A 20797-nucleotide genomic window follows, 5' to 3' on the forward strand; every position below is an offset into this window, starting at 1 on the left:
ACGTGAACCACTCCATGTCGCGCCGTTCGGTGCGCAGTGTTCATGACAATAGTCCGTGGGCTGGAGGGGCCCACCGTGCACCCCCCCATAAACCTACTACATGGGTATTTTTTTGTTCTTTGGGATCTGCTGAACTAGAAAAAAGATGTTAACATTGGATATTTTGGGATGCACTACCTGTCTGCACTGGTTTTTGATTTGTATGTACCGCAAAAAATGGCGAAAAATGGGTAGGGGTAGGGGGTACTATATCCTCCCCTAAATCGAGTAAACTAGCATGAAATAGCACAAACCTTACATTTTTGGAAAGCTCAGATACTGCTCTTTCTGGGGAATACCAACTTTAGCAAAATTAATTTGTGTACATAGAATAGGACGACTTTAAAATGAATTTTTTTGACAATTTTGAAATTTTTTACCCAAAATACCATGCAACAATTGTGATTTACTTTTTATTAAGCAAAATTTTCACAACTTTTTGTGTTTAAATTATTTATTTCGCAAATTTAACAAGAAAAAAAGTGTTAACATCAGATATTTAACTATACACTACTTCTCTTGCGTCAAATTTGAATTGCGTGTATCTGTATGGGGTGTACAAAAGCTAGGGGTAGGGGTACAACATTCTTTCCTTGATGAAGTAAACTGGCTTGAAATGCCATATACCTTATAGTTTTAGAAAGCTTAGATACTGGTCTTTCTAAAATGCATAAGGTTTTAGTAAAAAAATATGACGTCATAGAATTGGATAACTTTAAATCGATTTTTTTCTGGTACTTCAGCAATTTTAATCGGAAGAAAATACGATAACTATTATTTCCTCCCAATGAAGCAAGTCAAACAGATTTATGGATGTTATTTACTAATTGCAATGTGCTGAAAAAGAAAATAAATGTCAAAATTGGGTATTTACAATGCATTATTGTCTCTACTCACTAAAATTGCAAGTTTTGCTACATTGGTATATCGTGAATGGGCATTTTATTGTTATGCAATGAACTAATGCACAGCCTAAAAAAGAAGACTTTAAAACGCACACACATAGTCATATTGCCATTTTCTCCTAAAGTTATAAGTAAATAGATTGTTGATGACTGTCTATTTTTATAATTTACTTTTTAAATATTTTTTTACAAAATAATTTTGATAAGACGTATTTGGAAAATCGTCTATGCCTCCTTGTCTTACTTATACACCAAGCATTACTAACAATCTATTAGGCCGCGGGCTAGAGGGGGCGTCTACGTGCACCCCCCACCCGCACAGGATAACAAACCTGTATTTTTCAGAAGCCTTGGGATCCCTAGAATAAGAAATAGGATTTTAACGGACAAAATATAGGGACTCAATAGCTGTTACGGTCATGTTTGGAAGGGTACCGCAAAATCACGATTTTGTGACCCACATGGATTTTTGTCAAATCTGTCTTCATGTACGTCATCTGCTGAGCTTACTGTTTAACATGACCTGATTTATAGGGTATCATTGGAAAGGTGATTTATTCTTCTTAAAAATGGTATATAGCAATATGTAATATCTTCTATAGTTTTCATGAAATAGGGCCATAATTTACCCCATACCCCAAAGTTTATGTCGCAAATTACTGTCAAAACTAATCTAAATTCTACCAATTATCTACCTAGACATAATACAAAGGGCAATGCTGTGTATTAACTTTGTGTTATTTGCTACAGGTACATGTTAGAAACCTGAAATAAACTTTTGACAGATTAAATATAGGGATCCTGTAGCTGTAACAGTCATATTTTGAAGGGTTCCGCAAAATCACATTATTACTGAATCACATTCGTTTTTGTTAAAACCTGTTAAAACCTGTCTTCTTGTAAGTCTTCTGCTGAGCTTATTTTGAACATAGAGAGGCATATGCGGTATCATTTGAAAGTTAATTTACTTTTCTTGAAAATGATTTATTGCAATATGCAATATCTTCTATAGTTTTCATGGAATGAGACCAAAACCTACCCCATACCCCAAAGTTTTATGTCGCAAGTTACAGTCAAAACTAATGTCAAATTCTACCAATTATTTTCCTAGACACTTTACAAAAGGCAATGCTTTGCATAAAATATATTTTATTTGGTACAGGGACATGTCAAAAATATGAGTTAGACTTTTAACAGACAAAATATTGGGATTGAGTGACTTTTACTTGCATGTTTTGAAGGGTAACGTGAAGTCAGAGTATTACTGACTCGCATATGTTTTTGTTAAATGTGTCATCTTGTAAGTCATCTGCTCAGCTTACTTTTACCACAACCTAGCTTATGGGCTGCCATTGGAAAGACAATTTATTTGGCTTTAAAATGACATATTGTAATATACAATATCTTCTAGAGTTTTCATGAAATAGGACCAAATCTTACCCCATACCCCAAAGTTTTATGTCGTAAATTACTGTCAAAACTAGCATTTAATTTTGAAAAATTCTATAAAAAAGACAAACTTTGTATGAAACCTATTTTATTTGTAACAGACACATTTCCAACTATGAAAGATACCATTAACAGGATAATTATTGCGATTTAATAGCTGTTAGCATCATGGTTTGAAGGATAGCAGGATATGTTGCTGAAACCCGTGAAATTTTATTAAACAGGTTTCCATGAAATTTATCTGCCAACCTTTATTTTATCAGTAAGCCAGATTGTAGGGTATCATTACAAAGATTTTATCACTCTTATTTTTAGCATATCGTAAAGTGCATTATCATCTTAAGTTGTAATGAAATAGCAAAAAACCTCATCACCCCAGCCCGTAGTTTGATTTGCAAACTACATCTGTTCTAAAACTTTGCAGTTTGCGAATTTGGGATATGGGGTAAGTTTTGGTTCTATTTCATGAAAACTATTGAAGATGTTACATATTACAATATGTCGGTCGCTTTCTGGCAAAAATTGTCTTTCCAATGATAGCCCATAAGATAGGTTAGAGTAAAAAGTAAGCTCAGCAGATGACTTAAAAGATGACACATTTAACAAAACACATACGGGTGGGCTTGACTGTGACTTTACGGTACCCTTCAAAACATGACAGCAGCAACCATTCAATCCCAGTATTTTGTCTGTTAAAGGTCTATCTCATATTTGTGACATGTCTCTGTAGCAAATAAAACAGATTTCATACAAATCATTGTCTTTTGTAATATGTCTAGGTAAAAGTTTGGTAGAATTTGAAATCAGTAGTGACAGTAATTTGCAATATAAACTTAGTGGTATGGGGTAAGTTTTGGTCTTATTTCCTGAACACTAAAGAAGATATTGTATATTACAATATGTTATATCATAGGAAAAAAAACCTTTTTAATGATACCCCAATAGTCAACTTATGTTAAAAAAATAAGCTCAGCAGATGACTTACAATAAGACAGGTTAAACAAAAACGTATGCGAGTTAGCAATACCATAATTTTGTGGTACCCTTCAAAATATTACTGTTACAGCTACAGCATCACAATATTTTTTCTGTTAAAAGTTCGTTTCAAGTTTCTAACATGAACCTGTAGCAAATAAACTAAATTTAATACAAATCATTGCCCTTTGTATTATGTCCCTGTAAATAGTTGGCAGAATTTGAGATTAGTTTTGACTGTAATTTGGTACATAAAAATTTGGGGTGTGGGGTAAGTTGTGGTCCCATTTCATGAAAATTGTAAAAGATATTGCATATTGCAATACATTATTTTAAAGAAGAGTAAATTAACTTCTAATGATGCCCAACTTGCTACGTTATAATAAAAATTAAGCTCAGTAGGCGACTTACAAAAGACAGGTTTAACGAAAATGTATGCGAGTTGGCAATATTGTGATTTTGCAATACCATTCAAAATATGACTGTTACAGCTACAGCATCCGGATATTTTTGTGTTAAAAGTTTATTTCGAGTTTCTAACATGTACCTGTATCAAATAAAACAATTTGATACAAAGCATTGCCTTTTGTATAATGTCTAGGTAAATAATTGGTAGAATTTAAGATTAGTTTTGACAGTAATTTACGACATAAAACTTTGGGGTATGGGGTAAGATTTGGTCCTATTTCATGAAAACTATAGAAGATATTGTATATTACAATATGTCATTTTAAAGCCAAATAAATTGTCTTTCTAATGGCAGCCCACATGTTAGGTTGTGGTAAAAGGTAAGCTCAGCAGATGACTTACAAGACGATACATTTAACAAAACATATGCGAGTCGGTAATACTCTGACTTCACGGTATACTTCAAAACATGCAAGTAACAGTCATTCAATCCCAATATTTTGTCTGTTAAAAGTCTAACTCATATTTTTGACATGTCCCTGTACCAAATAAAATATATTTTATACAAAGCATTGCCTTTTGTAAAGTGTCTAGGAAAATAATTGGTAGAATTTGACATTAGTTTTGACTGTAACTTGCGACATAAAACTTTGGGGTATGGGGTAGGTTTTGGTCTCATTCCATGAAAACTATAGAAGATATTGCATATTGCAATAAATCATTTTCAAGAAAAGTAAATTAACTTTCAAATGATACCGCATATGCCTCTTTATGTTCAAAATAAGCTCAGCAGAAAACTTACAAGAAGACAGGTTTAACAAAAACGAATGTGATTCAGTAATACTGTGATTTTGCGGAACCCTTCAAAATATGACTGTTACAGCTACAGGATCCCAATATTTTTTCTGTCAAAAGTTTATTTCAGGTTTCTAACATGTACCTGTAGCAAATAACACAAAGTTAATACACAGCATTGCCCTTTGTATTATGTCTAGGTAAATAATTGGTAGAATTTAGATTAGTTTTGACAGTAATTTGCGACATAAACTTTGGGGTATGGGGTAAATTATGGCCCTATTTCATGAAAACTATAGAAGATATTACATATTGCTATATACCATTTTTAAGAAGAATAAATCACCTTTCTAATGACACCCCATAAGTCAGGTCATGTTAAACAGTAAGCTCAGCAGATGACGTACATGAAGACAGATTTGACAAAAATCCATGTGGGTCACAAAATCGTGATTTTGCGGTACCCTTCAAAACATGACCGTAACAGCTATTGAGTCCCTATATTTTGTCCGTTAAAATCCTATTTCTTATTCTAGGGATCCCAAGGCTTCTGAAAAATACAGGTTTGTTATCCTGTGCGGTGGGGGGGGGGGAGGTGCACATAGACGCCCCCTCTAGCCCGCAGCCTAATAGATTGTTAGTAATGCTTGGTGTATAAGTAAGACAAGGAGGCATAGACAATTTTCCAAATACGTCTTATCAAAATTATTTTATAAAAAAATATTTAAAAAGTAAATTATAAAAATAGACAGTCATCAACAATTTATTTACTTTAAGGAGAAAATGGCAATATGACTGTGTGTGTGCGTTATAAAGTCTTCTTTTTAAGGCTGTGCATTATTTCATTGCATAACAATAAAATGCCCATTCACGATATACCAATGTAGCAAAACTTGCAATTTTAGTGAGTAGAGACAATAATGCATTGTAAATACCTAATTTTGACATTTATTTTCTTCTTCAGCACATTGCAATTAGTAAACAACATCCATCAATCATCAATCGTATTTTCTTCCGGTTAAAATTGCTGAATTACCAGAAAAAATCGATTTAAAGTTATCCAATTCTATGACGTCATATTTTTTTACTAAAACCTTATGCATTTTAGAAAGACCAGTATCTAAGCTTTCTAAAACTATAAGGTATATGGCATTTCAAGCCAGTTTACTTCATCAAGGAAAGAATGTTGTACCCCTACCCCTAGCTTTTACACACCCCATACAGATACACGCAATTCAAATTTGACGCAAGAGAAGTAGTGTATAGTTAAATATCTGATGTTAACACTTTTTTTCTTGTTTAATATGTCGGAATAAATAATTTAAACACAAAAAGTTGTGAAAATGATGCTTAATAAAAAGTAAATCACAATTGTTGCATGGTATTTTGGGTAAAAAATTTCAAAATTGTCAAAAAAACTCATTTTAAAGTCGTCCTATTCTATGTACACAAATTAATTTTGCTAAAGTTGGTATTCCCCAGAAAGAGCAGTATCTGAGCTTTCCAAAAATGTAAGGTTTGTGCTATTTCATGCTAGTTTACTCGATTTAGGGGAGGATATAGTACCCCCTACCCCTACCCATTTTTCGCCATTTTTTGCGGTACATACAAATCAAAAACCAGTGCAGACAGGTAGTGCATCCCAAAATATCCAATGTTAACATCTTTTTTCTAGTTCAGCAGATCCCAAAGAACAAAAAAATACCCATGTAGTAGGTTTATGGGGGGTGCACGGTGGGCCCCTCCAGCCCACGGACTACAAGAATACACACGAATCTTGCAGAGGATGTCTTTTTCAGCTAATAGAGACAATTGACTTTCATGCAAATTAAACTTCTGTCAAACAAATCACTCCCGGGGTCGATCCAATAGTCTGCTTTTCTTAACATCGTCACTCTGTGTAATTCAAGTTTGACTGTGAGCTAATAACCTACTCTGTACAACCACAGGGGAGCCAAGATAAACAAACAAAACAAAAATACAATAAAAAACGCAAAACAAACAAATAAATAAAGATAAGAGAAATCAATAAATTGAATAAGAATTGAAATAATTAACTGATCAATACATGCAATATTTTAACCCTTTGAGCGCTGTAATTTTCTCACGCCAAAATTTTAGTCTAAAGTTTTACCAATTTTATGAATTTTTCTGTAATTTTTCGATAATTTTTGACCAAATGGACATCACATTTCATTGGCTACACTTTTTTTCTCAAAATTTTGGCAAAAGTCTGAGAAAAATTGACTGGGGTTTATTTTATAAAGGGGACAAAAATAGACTTTGGCGCTCAAAGAGTTAAGATGCAACGTCAGCAGCACAACGAACTAAACTCCATGAGTAGTATTGTAGATGTTGAATCTGTAATATACATTGCATGTGTTGTTCAGTCAAATATTTCACTTCTTATTCAACTTGCTCGTGTATTTATTTGTTTATTGATTGTCTATATTTATTGACTTGTTTATTTGTCTATCATGGCTTCCCTGTGGTACTACTGAAGTAAAAAACTCAAAACTGAAGTCTTGGTTTAGATAGGCACTCAGTTTACAGATCGGTCCTGAACATGATTGGGAAATAGATTGCTTTGACAGAGCTTCAGTGTAGACAGGTTTTAACAAATATATAAATAGCACTTTTTAATCATAAGACCAACATGACCTTGCATCCTGGTATTTTTTGTTGACATTCATAAATAAACTTTTTCAAAAGACACAGTTTACTTGCGTAATAATGGTTTTACAGTACTCAAATGAGTGATTTGAGGACATAATGTAAGGTCATGGGAGTAGCCAATTGCCATACATCGCAAATAATCAAATGGAAGGTACAGTGTTTCTGATTTATATAATAAATCAATAAAATAAATACAGCCAAATATCTGCGTCTTGGAATATTGCTCTTCAGTCATTTTTTGAAACTGATGATACATGCTCATAATCATTGCTTCAGTGTACCTTTAAAGCCCCAATAGCTGCAAATCTGTAATAAATTAAACTGATCTCAGTTTTCTTTGAATAAGACCCATTAAAGACTGAAAAAGTGTGTAACTCTGTCATAAGTGTCGAAAGTGGCATGTAAATTCAAACGTTTTAACATCATTTTAGATTTCCCGCCATTCTGAAAAATTAATCATATGACAGAGAAAATAAAGATTACAACAACAAAATGTTGGCTATCGTGTGTCGTGCATTCAAGTAAATGGCATTATGCTTGTTTATTGTATGATCACGATGTGTGTACGTGCAGGAAATACTGTGTTTTTTTGTACTTTTCCGTGGGGGCGCCATTTTATGATTGCGGCCCCGTTTATTTTTTTATCTGTTAAAACGTACGTGTAGGCATGGTCTAAATCAGCCAGCAATATAGTCTGAGCACGATTTGCCCTGACTTGTTTGTACACACATTTGCACACGGCACAGCACGCACTTTAACTTAGGATCGAACAGGTGACTCCTCCGACGGCCACGTCAAGATATCAACACTTGGAGCGACTTTGCTTTTTGGCCTGCATTGGATTTATCTTGACATTCACTGTCATCATCCAAGGTCGTGACAAGATCGCCAGGTGCAGTACCAATGACAGACATGTTCCAATATCGGGCACATCTCTACCAGCACTATATGGTGAGAAAAGTCTTTCAGGCAAGGGCATTAGCCTGAATGCTCACAATGTGGTCGCGGACACGGAATCGATTTACAATGTATCAAACGCGGTAATGACGTCATACCTAGAGCAATACGAAAGTATGTTCAACAAAAACTTGTCAGACATTCCTCTGTTTCGAGAAAGATTAAGAGGACGGACAACCGCAGACGCTCTGGATGCTCTGTGTACGATGAAAACCAAGGCCTTCATCAAAATTCTTGACGGAAATACAGGTCCCATCAGAGAACTTGGACTCGCAAAATATTTCCAAAGTGACTCAAGTATTGGTGAAACACCTTTATACAAGTCATGTGCAATAGTGGGAAGCTCGACGTCAATGAAGAATTCTGACCTAGGAGTTGAAATAGGTAAGTAACGTGGCGCCTAAACTATCATGATCATTCTACATAACTTACAACACACTTCAATCTGCTCTGAACTTCTCGTAAATCCACGGTTGTGAAATGATTTATGTAAAGATTATGCAAGGCTACTATCAATGAGTCTTTGTTTCATTGGCTCTGTCATCGGTCGACGGCTCAATTCCCAACCGTAGTGAGTGAAGAGGCCACCAATGGCACTCTCCTGGTCGTAACTAACAAAGAGCACAAGTTTTCGACTCATGTTGTCGCCAGGCAAATCTCTCCTGAAATAACCAACCCTAAAACGAACGACGTTTGATATACACTTGTTGAGTTTATTTAGGCCATAGTCACCTGTGGTCGGTCTATTCCGCTCGGCGTCTATGCCCGTTACCTGTCATATACCGATACTTATGGTACAAAATGGCCGCCAAAGCTGTGTTTACTCTGTGTTTAAAAATTTCTTCGATTAAAATAATGAAAAAAATAAGACGGTAAAAAGATTTTTTACTCCATTTACTTCAAAATGAGCCCATGTAAGTGATAAATCAGAAATGTATTGTAAATATTTGAGAGTCCGAATATCTGTACCCAAGGCGTACTCTACCTAAGGTAATAGTCCGTGGGCTGGAGGGGCCCACCGCGCACCCCCCATAAACCTACTACATGGGTATTTTTTGTTCTTTGGGATCTACTGAACTAAAAAAAAGATGTTAACATTGGATATTTTGGGATGCACTACCTGTCTGCATTGGTTTTTGATTTGTATATACTGCAAAAGATGGCGAAAAATGGGTAGGGGTAGGGGGTACTATATCCTCCCCTAAATTGAGTAAACTAGCATGAAATAGCACAAACCTTACATTTTTGGAAAGTTCAGATACTGCTCTTTCTGAGGAACACCAACTTTAGCAAAATTAATTTTTGTACATACTAAGAATAGGACGACTTTAAAAATGAATTTTTTTGACAATTTAGTTGGCTTTAAAATGACATATTGTAATATACAATATCTTCATAGTTTTCATGAAATAGGACCAAAACTTACCCCATACCCCAAAGTTTTATGTCGTAAATTACTGTCAAAACTAATCTTAAATTCTACCAATTATTTACCTAGACATTATACAAAAGGCAATGCTTTGTATCAAATTTGTTTTATTTGATACAGGTACATGTTAGAAACTTGAAATAAACTTTTAACACAAAAATATCCGGATGCTGTAGCTGTAACAGTCATATTTTGAATGGTACTGCAAAATCACAGTATTGCCAACTCGCATACATTTTCGTTAAACCTGTCTTCTTGTAAGTCGCCTACTGAGCTTACTTTTTAACATAACGTGGCAAGTTGGGCATCATTAGAAAGTTAATTTACTCTTCTTTAAAATAATATATTGCAATATGCAATATCTTTTATAGTTTTCATGAAATAGGACCACAACTTACCCCATACCCCAAAGTTTTATGTTCCAAATGTCAAACTAATCTCAAATTCTGCCTACTATTTACCGGGATATAATACAAAGGGCGATGATTTGTATTAAATTTAGTTTATTTGCTGCAGATTCATGTTAGAAACTTGAAACGAACTTTTAACAGAAAAAATATTGTGATGCTGTAGCTGTAACAGTTATATTTTGAAGGGTACCACAAAATCACGGTATTGCCAACTCGCATACGTTTTTGTTAAATCTGTCTTATTGTAAATCATCTACTGAGCTTATTTTTTAACATAAGTCGGCTATTGGGGTATCATTAAAAAGGTTTTTTTCTTTGATATGACATATTGTAATATACAAAATCTTCTTTAGTGTTCAGGAAATAAGACCAAAACTTACCCCATACCCCTACGTTTATATTGCAAATTACTGTCACTACTGATTTCAAATTCTACCAAACTTTTACCTAGACATATTACAAAAGACAATGATTTGAAATCTGTTTTATTCGCTACAGAGACATGTCAAAAATATGAGATAGACTTTTAACAGACAAAATATTGGGATTGAATGGTTGTTGCTGTCATATTTTGAAGGGTACCGTAAAGTCACAGTCTTGCCCACTCGTATGTGTTTTTGTTAAATGTGTCATCTTGTAAGCCATCTGCTGAGCTTACTTTTTACTCTAAACTATCTTATTGGCTATCATTGGAAAGAAAATTTTTGCCTAAAAGCGACCGACATATTGTAATATGCAATATGTTCAATAGTTTTCATGAAATAAGACCAAAACTTACCCCATATCCCAAAATCGCAAACTGCAAAGTTTTAGAACAGATGTAGTTTGCAAATCATACTAAGGGCTGGGGTAAGTTTTTTGCTATTTCATTACAACTTAAGATGATAATGCACTTTATGATATGCTAAAAATAAGAGTGATAAAATCTTTGTAATGATACCCTACAATCTGGCTTACTGATAAATAAAGGTTGGCAGATAAATTTCATGGAAACCTGTTTAATAAAATTTCACGGGTTTCAGCAACATATCCTGCTATCCTTCAAACCGTGATGCTAACAGCTATCAAATCCCAATAATTATCCTGTTAATGGTATCTTCCATAGTTGGAAATGGCTCTGTAACAAATAAAATAGGTTTCATACAAAGTTTGTCTTTTTTACAGAATTTATCGAAATTAAATGCTAGTTTTGACAGTAATTTACGACATAAAACTTTGGGGTATGAGGTAAGGTTATGTCCTTTTTCATGAAAAACTATAGAAGACATTGTATATTACAATATGTCATTTTAAAGCCAACTAAATTGTCTTTCCAATGGCAGCCCATAAGCTAGGCTATGGTAAAAAGTAAGCTCAGCAGATGACTTACAAGACAACACATTTAACAAAAACATATGCGAGTCGGTAATACTCTGACTTTGACTGATTTTGCAGTACCCTTCAAAATATTACTGTTAAAGTTCACACAAAGTTCATACACAGCATTGCCCTTTGTATTATGTCTAGGTAAATAATTGGTAGAATTTAGATTAGTTTTAACAGTAATTTGCGACATAAACTTTGGGGTATTGGTAAATTATGGCCCTATTTCATGAAAACTATAGAAGATATCGCATATTGCTATATACCATTTTCAAGAAGAATAAATCACCTTTCTAATGATACCCCATAAGCCAGGTCATGTTAAACAATAAGCTCAGCAGATGACGTACATGAAGACAGGTTTGACAAAAATCCATGAGAGTCACAAAATCGTGATTCTGCGGTACCCTTCAAAACATGACCGTAACAGCTGTTGGGTCCCTATATTTTGTCTGTTAAAATCCTATTTCTTATTCTAGGGATCCCAAGGCTTCTGAAAAATACAGGTTTATTATCCTTTGGGGTGGGGGGGGGGAGGTGCACGTAGACGCCCCCTCTAGCCCACGGCCTACTAGATTTTTATGCTTGCTGTATAAGTAAGACAAGGAGGCATAGACAATTTTCCAAATACGTCTTATCAAAATTATATAAAAAAATATTTCAAAAGTAAATTATAAAAATAGACAGTCATCAACAATCTATTTACTTTAAGGAGAAAATAGCAATATGACCATGTGTGCGCGTTTTAAAGTCTTCTTTTTAAGGCTGTGCATTAGTTCATTGCATAACAATAAAATGCCCATTCATGATATACCAATGTAGCAAAACTTGCAATTTAGTGAGTAGAGACAATAATGCATTGTAAATACCCAATTTTGACATTTATTTTCTTCTTCAGCACATTGCAATTAGTAAATCTGTTTGATTTGCTTCATTGGGAGGTGAATCAATAGTTATCGTATTTTCTTCCGGTTAAAAATACTGGATTACACGAAAAATCGATTTAAAGTTATCTAATTCTATGACGTCATATTTTTTACTAAAACCTTATGCATCTTAGAAAGATCAGTATCTAAGCTTTCTAAAACTATAAGGTATATGGCATTTTCAGCCAGTTTACTTCATCAAGGAAAGAATGTTGTACCCTTACCCCTAGCTTTTGCACACCCCATACAGACACACGCTTTTCAAAATTGACTCCAGAGAAGTAGTGTGTAGTTAATTATCTGATGTTAACACTTTTTCTTGTTTAATATATCGGAATAAATAATTTAAACACAAAAAGTTGTGAAAATTTTGCTTAATAAAAAGTAAATCACAATTGTTACATGGTATTTTGGGTAAAAAATTTCAAAATTGTCAAAATTGTCAAAAAAATTCACTTTAAAATCGTCCTATTCTATGTACACAAATAAATTTTGCTAAAGTTGGTGTTCCTGAGAAAGAGCAGTATCTGAGCTTTCCAAAAACGTAAGGTTTAGTTTACTCAATTTAGGGGAGGATATAGTACCCCCTACCCCTACCCATTTTTCGCCATTTCTGCAGTACATACAAATCAAAAACCAGTGCAGACAGATAGTGCATCCCAAAATATTCAATGTTAACATCTTTTTCCTAGTTCAGCAGATCCCAAAGAACAAAAAATACCCATGTAGTAGGTTTATGGGGGGGGGGGGGTGCACGGTGGACCCCTCCAGCCCACGGACTATAACTTTGTTCAATGTTAACCCCTAGATTCACACAATGCTGTTGTAAGGTTCAACTTGGCCCCGTTGAGACGTTACGAACAAGACGTTGGAACCAAAACAACAGTATGGATCATCAACAATCAATACCTGGAGAAGACGGATTACACATACCGACTCAGAAAACATGCCAAAACATTAAAAGGCGCTAAGTTAGTGACATGGAAGGCAACCAGAGGAACGTACAATGGAAACATCTATCAGGTAACGTGTCCTTTACCAAGAAACTATATATGTCTAAAAATGATAGGCAAATCTGTGAAACCTGTGGTAAAATGTATGCATACAAAGTATTTGCATAGGTTTTGTGTATAAAATGTTCGGATCGGGTGTATTTGCGTAGATTTGACATGATGTTCCGTATGTATACATGACCTCGATGCCGTTTGCGAGGGCTGAACTTCGCCCGACGACATCTTTGTCAGTTTGGTAAAGGCCACTGAAAGAAAATTCTTTGTTTTCCGTCTTTTAGTTTTTGAAAAAAACCTACCAGCCAGCCAGGGGAAAAAACACAGACTAAAAACTCAAGTGTATTAACACAAGCTCAATTTTCATTTGGTTTCTTTTAGAAAAATAATATTTTTATTTGTAATAGTGTTAACATTGTATTTTTTCTTAATTTGCTCTGAAAACCTACCAGCACGAGGACGTCAAACAAAGAATTGTATTTAAAGCGCCTATAGCAACGAAAAGCTGATCAATTATGCGAAGCTCGACTTTATTGACGTTATATTTTTCCTTATAGTGGGTGAAACGAAGTAAGGCTTTTCTGACTGGATACATGAACTTGGTCGCTGATCACCCAAACCAGCACATTTACGTTGTCAACCCGGTTTCACTATGGCGTGGATGGGATGTTATCCAAGAGTTCTATGACAAACCCCTACCAAACCATATTCCCTCATCTGGATTCATCGGTGAGTTTCTACAAAATTCATAGGTCCCCCTTAAAGGGACAAAGTCGCTTTTTTGACCTTTTTATGATATCGAGAAAACATGGAATACTCAAACAAAGTAAGTGTACAAAATGACGACGGTATCAAAAATTACACCTTTGCTGAATACGTTAACAGATGATTCCGTTTAAGATAAAATGAATTTTTCACATTCCAGTTTGCTTTCCTATGACAAATAAACATTGCCAAAATGTAAGGGGATGCTATCCTTATCTACATGAAAGGCGCCGGCAATTACGATCCCATGTATCACAAAAGCACGCATGAGGTTGAACTTTATGTAACAGGGTATGTTTAGCCATGCATGGTGAAAGTTGTGCACGAATCTTGATTTTTTGGTACAGACTGTAAAATGTTTCTCTGAATGTTTTGATTTTGTCTCGCTGCAAGCAGAGATGAGGTTGTACGTACGTACGTACGTATGTACATATGTATGTATGTATGTACGCATGCGTGCATGCATGCATGCATGTATGTATGTATGTATGTATGTATGTATGTATGTATGTATGTATATATGTATGTATGTATGTATGTATGTATGTATGTATGTATGTATGTATGTATGTATGTATGTATGTTCGTATGCATACTAATATGTATGTGTGTGGCTCTAGGTGTAACTTTGCATATCTTTTTGATTTGCTCACGTGTTCACACACGTGAGCATATGTCGCAGCGATGTTTGTCTGTCTGTGTGTCTGTGTGTCTGTGGGTCTGTCTGTCTGTCTGTGTGCTCGATACCTTAAAAACGGCTCATCAGATCAGAATCAAATCTGGTACATAGATTCAGTTTGCAAATGGGAAGAACTGATTAGTTTTTGGCGGGTGTGGCTTGCTTACTTTTTGCTCATTTGCATAATTAATGATTTTAGAAAAAAATGGATATACATTGAGAATGACAGAACACAATCTGATGAGATTTGCTACAAATGTTGATCACATCAAAACGTATCAGCAATGAAAGATATTAAGGGTTGGCATGAAAGATAATTGCTAATTTGCATATTTCATGAACTTTCCTAATTAGGGATATATATCTGAATTGGCTAGATTCAAATTGACGAAACTTGGTATGTATATTAAAGATACTGTGAAATTAACATTATTGAAAGTCATTAAGCATTTTTACATAGGCCAATTCCTAATATGCATATTTAATGAACTTTCCTAATTAGGGATACATATCTGAATTGACTTGACAAAAGTTGATGAAACTTGCTACATGTATTGACGATACTATGATACAATATTCTTGAAAGTTATTAAGCATTTAATTTTACTTCGGCCATTTCCTAATTTGCATATTCAATGAACTTGAAATTAGGGATTTATATTTGAATTGACTTGACCAAAATAAATGAAACTGGCTTTGTACATTAAAGATACTATGATATAACATTATTGAAAGTCATTAAGCATTTTTTGCAGCCAATTTCTTATTTGCATATTTAATGAACTGTCCTAAGTAGTTATATATATCTGAATTGACTTGACCAAAGTTGATGAAACTTGCTATGTGCATTGAAGATACTATGATATAACATTATTGAAAGTCATTAATTAGTTTTACTTCAGCCAATTCCTTATTTGCATATGTAATGAACATTTCTAATTAGAGATTCATTTCTAATTAGAGATATATATCTGAATTGACTCGACCAAAGTTGATGAATTTGCTACATATATTTAAGATACTATAATACAACATTAATGAAAGTCGTTAAGCATTTTACTTCAGCCAATGTCTAATTTGCATATTTGATGAACTTCCTTAATTAGGGATATTTATCTGTATTGACTAGACCAAAGTTGACGAAACTTGCTATGTACATTAACGAGACTATGATATAACATTATTGAAAGTCATTAATTAGTTTTACTTCAGCCAATTCCTTATTTGCATATGTAATGAACATTTCTAATTAGAGATTCATTTCTAATTAGAGATATATATCTGAATTGACTCGACCAAAGTTGATGAATTTGCTACATATATTTAAGATACTATAATACAACATTAATGAAAGTCGTTAAGCATTTTACTTCAGCCAATGTCTAATTTGCATATTTGATGAACTTCCTTAATTAGGGATATTTATCTGTATTGACTAGACCAAAGTTGACGAAACTTGCTATGTACATTAACGAGACTATGATACAACATCATTGAAAGTCATTTAACATTTTTATTTCAGCCAATCCCTAATTTGTATATTTAATGAACTTTCCTAATTAGGGATATATCCTGGGATTTACTTGATCAAAGTTGGCAAAACATGCTATGTACATTGATGATTATACCAGGTTATAACAATATTTAAGTCATTTCGCATTTTCATGTCAGCTAATTTATAATTTGCTTATCTAATAAGTTTTCACAGTTCGGCATATATTGCTTGAAGAGCTTGACCAAAGGCAATATTACACGTGCTATATTAAGTGGTGATACAATGACAGTACTCAAAGAAATTAATTATTTTCATTTCACCTAATTACATCTAATTAAATATTTGAATACTTAACGACCTTTAGAATTGATCTGTGGTGAATATTGTTCATTATGTTGATCATAACACTGTCAATGAAGTTGCAAACATGTGGCAAAGGTTCAAATTTCCACATAAATGCAATATATAATGAAAAACGTGTACATTTTCAGTTCATGTGTGGTTTCTGTCTACTTCTCGGTCGATCCACTTCTCTCGGTCACAGTCCATCGGTGGATAGAGGAACTGTGTCTCGGTGTGTGCGTGCTTTTGTGTTTGTATGCGCGAACAGTCGCTCCATGCCTACATGAAATGTACATTCTATTTAATATGAACGTTCTTAAGGAGTGCAACTGATGCTACCTCTGTGCGAAGAAATCGATGTGTATGGTTACGTTCAACCAGGAAGGGAAGTCCATTCTTCATGTCATTACTTCGATATCACGTGTCCACCTCAGCCGAAAGAAACATGGCACCCACTAGATGCAGAGCGCCATCTTGTGTTGAAGATGAATAATGGAAGCGCAGTCTCGGTGCAGAAAATTGGTCGGGTAACGCTACCAGGTTTTTCTCGGATCGACTGTGTCTAATTAGGATATTTCAAGTTGCCTATCCAGTCGTGACAAAACATGATGGGAACAAGAGTTTTACTGTGGAATAACGAGGAATACGTAAACAAGTTTTCTGTTGAAACAGTTCCAAAGGAAATAACTATGTACACCATATGGTTTGATTTGATTTGATCTTTTTTGCACTTTAACCACTCACCTGTATATATATATATATATATATATATATATATATATATATATATATATATATATATATATATATATATATATATATATATATATATATATATATATATATATATATATATGTGTGTGTGTGTGTGTGTATATATGTATATATGCATATATATACATATATATATACAATAAATTACAATAAATATGAGAACACATCAAGTATGTTTGGTACCTATTACTCGAGTTTCACGCATACACGCGATCGTCAGATAGGTAGATTTTATTGTGTGAAATTTGCTTCAGGTGCTTACATATAAGTGTCAGGTTGGGTCAAACCATTTGGTGTTGTGGGTTGGATTGAAATTTGACAAGTAAAATTTGTTTTCGTGTCGGCACTTGGAGACCAACTCCGAACGCTTGTTTAAAAGGCTAGATTTATCTGCATTGATTATGAATAGCTTCTCTGTAAGGCAAAGGTTGCATTTCTTTGACACATTTGAGTAACTGCTTGCTTTTGATAGGATTGACCATGATATGTTAAATGGTTTGTCCTGAGATTTCAAGTGACAGACATACTTTGACAATTCTGTGCTGTTGGCGTATGCCTTAGGGACGATTCAGAATTTACTTCCAGGGGGGGGGGTGGAGGATTTTCAGGGGGGGGCCACCCATTTTTCCCAAGAAAATTTAGGGGGGGCCAGACAAAAATACCACAATCTTTTAGGGGGGGGCCAAGGAAAAAAAACATCAATTCAATATTTGCCCAGAATTTCTGATCTCTACAAAAGAGCACCGTAGACGCTACCTGGGTGACAGATAAACTCAACATGTTTAGTTAAACTCCTTTAGCTGCCAAATTCGGTAATATTCACAGTGGTTTGTTTTATGCATCTACTGCAGTATCTTGTTCTCCTCCCTGAAGCGTTATGAAATGTCCAGTATTTAGCGTGTCAATACAAACATACAATGAACAGTCAGGGTTGTTTTGTTGAAAAGAGATCTCAGATCAAGTCCAGACTAGAATTCATTTATCAACAATAACAATGGTCATTTATGTTCACACTGGTATGTTGCTAAATACAGCATTGGGTGTTCTATATAGTGATAGAATAACAAACAAATGCTGATACACAGAGATGAACATTGAACAAATGCTAAAAATTACAGCAAATGTCTTTTTAAGGTTGGGTTTACCTTGCAGCTTGTAAAGCAGTTGAAAGTTGCATGATAAAGAAGTGTTAATTTATGCAAATGTATGTAAATCACCTGATTTCTTGGCTTCTTTTGCCTCCCAATTTCAAAATTTCCAACGAATTTAACTCCACTCCGGCTGGGTCAAATTTTCTGAAATTTCACATTATGTTTTTAAATGCTATATAACACAACAACTATCAATTGGTTTTGTTTGGCAATAAAGCTCTTACATTTTTAATGAGGCATTTTGAATAAGAGGCATTTTAATTTTGCTGATCATGATTTTAATCAATTATTAGAGTGTCAGTCTTTAAACCCCTACAATTTTAAAATGAAGATGGATAATGCCAAGTAAAATAGTTGTTTTTTTCTACATGAATAGTATCCTTTCAAGTGAAATATTACATTTCAGAAAATACTGTCTAGTTTTCGACTTAAATTAATTTTTATCATTAATACAAAAATTGAGGTTTTTTATCCCAAATATACACCCACTTCATCCTTTGAGTAAACTACTGCTACTACTACTCTTCTTTTCTGCTCCTTTTTTCTATGTTTCATTCTCATCAATTTTACCCTTTCTAAATTTTTTAAATGTTCTACATAACTTTTTACAGTGCTTACATCTACTATAAACTTTTTTGAAAATAAATTTATGGCCGTCTCATCTTCAAGGTGCTTTTCAACGAATAGGTTTTAATGTTGAAAATAAAAATATTATGTATTACTGTCAAAAATATATGGTGAAAAATTTACAAAAGGGTTGATTTTCCAATAATCCTGTATGTGCATCCAGAAGATCATGTGGCACTGCACCAATGCTATGTTGTCGGATTGTTGAAATATTGTGTACACAAGAAATTTGCTGTAGTCCAAGAAGTGATCTCAGTGTGTATGAGGCTAGGAGAAATGTGGATAGGCTTACACATTGTGTATTGATGCTAATACTTTTGTGTCCCATTCATTCTGATATGTATAATCATAGACTCTCGAGAAAAACGTATAATCAAAGATTTCACAGTGGCGGCTGGCAGAAAAGGCAAAAAAAACAAATTAACATGTATTGCTTCGTGTCATCTGAAAACATGCGCATCATGACTATTCTAAAATTAAAGTTTGTTAAAAAAAATTTGAAATATGAATGCTCTGTCAATTTTGAAAAATACTGCTGACAAAATGTGAATTTTGACTTACACAGGGTTATCTGCATTTTAATATGAACATTGGATTGTGAATGGAATGAGCAGAATAACATGTGAATTCATGTTTTGGATAAGGTGTTTTGTTCAAGAAATGTTCTAAAATATTCCTCAGCATTGTTGCTTTCAGTGGCAGCAACTTAGTTTTATGACAACCAAATTAGAAAAAAAGAGAAAATTAAAAACAAGTTGGCTTTCACCAATTTTAATTCCTAATGTTTAAAACTTTCACCGTGAGTCTGCAAATATTCAGCATCATCAAATGAAAATGTATGCTGAACTTGTGCATGTACATGTACATCTCACTTTCCAGAAATATCTGGATATCTGCAAATGAGATGTACCATTAAACTTCAAGATATATATCACTTTGCCAATTATCTGCTCCTCTGATTTTCTGTTCACCATTTCTAACTGACATCTTTGCTTGTCTTTGTGTGCATGATATGTATCAGTGAGACATAACGAAAAAAGTATTCATATTCAGTAATTAACTTTTCTTCAGAAATTTACAACCAGATATGTTTATTGCTACCCTTTCCAAAAGTGTGCCACTTGCAGTCCCTGCAAATCATTCTTTTTATAGTCACATAACCCTGAAATGACTTGTTATATCATCGATTAATGTCCACTAGGCCCTACAGTTCCTGCAACTTGTCAGACTAGATATGTCTATAATGTACCGTATAAGCATGCATGTATATATTAGGGGGGGCCATGGAAAAAAACAGGAAAGATGAGGGGGGGGGGGGGCCATAGATTTTTTCTATAATTTACTAGGGGGGGCCATGGAAAAAAATCACCGAGAAAATAGAAAATCCTCCACCCTCCCCCTGGAAGTAAATTCTGAATCGTCCCTTACTTCGGAAAGATTGGACATGATTTGCATAGCGTGTTTTAAATGTGTTGTCAGTTAGACCGATGTAATGTTTCGCCTCATTGGCATCGCTTGTAACAGTAGCTTTATAGATTATAGATTTAGACTGGCAAGCCCCCTGGAGTGGGCAATTGGTCTTGATGCGGCACTTACATACGTCAGTGAGTTTTCTATCATTGCGCT

The 20797-nt window shown here is 34.2% G+C and overlaps 1 protein-coding gene across 1 annotated transcript; it reads left to right on the forward strand.

Moving 5' to 3' along the window:
* Nucleotides 1–8025: 8025 nt before the first annotated feature.
* Nucleotides 8026–17362, forward strand: LOC139136209 (beta-galactoside alpha-2,6-sialyltransferase 2-like). Its single transcript, XM_070703949.1, has 4 exons — nucleotides 8026–8588; nucleotides 13140–13354; nucleotides 13896–14067; nucleotides 16941–17362. The coding sequence occupies exons 1-4, from the start codon at nucleotides 8291–8293 to the stop codon at nucleotides 17183–17185; spliced, it is 930 nt and encodes a 309-aa protein (XP_070560050.1). The 5' UTR covers nucleotides 8026–8290; the 3' UTR covers nucleotides 17186–17362.
* Nucleotides 17363–20797: the final 3435 nt, after the last annotated feature.

The sequence above is a fragment of the Ptychodera flava genome, chromosome 7, assembly GCF_041260155.1.
Source record: "Ptychodera flava strain L36383 chromosome 7, AS_Pfla_20210202, whole genome shotgun sequence".
Taxonomy (NCBI): domain Eukaryota; kingdom Metazoa; phylum Hemichordata; class Enteropneusta; family Ptychoderidae; genus Ptychodera; species Ptychodera flava.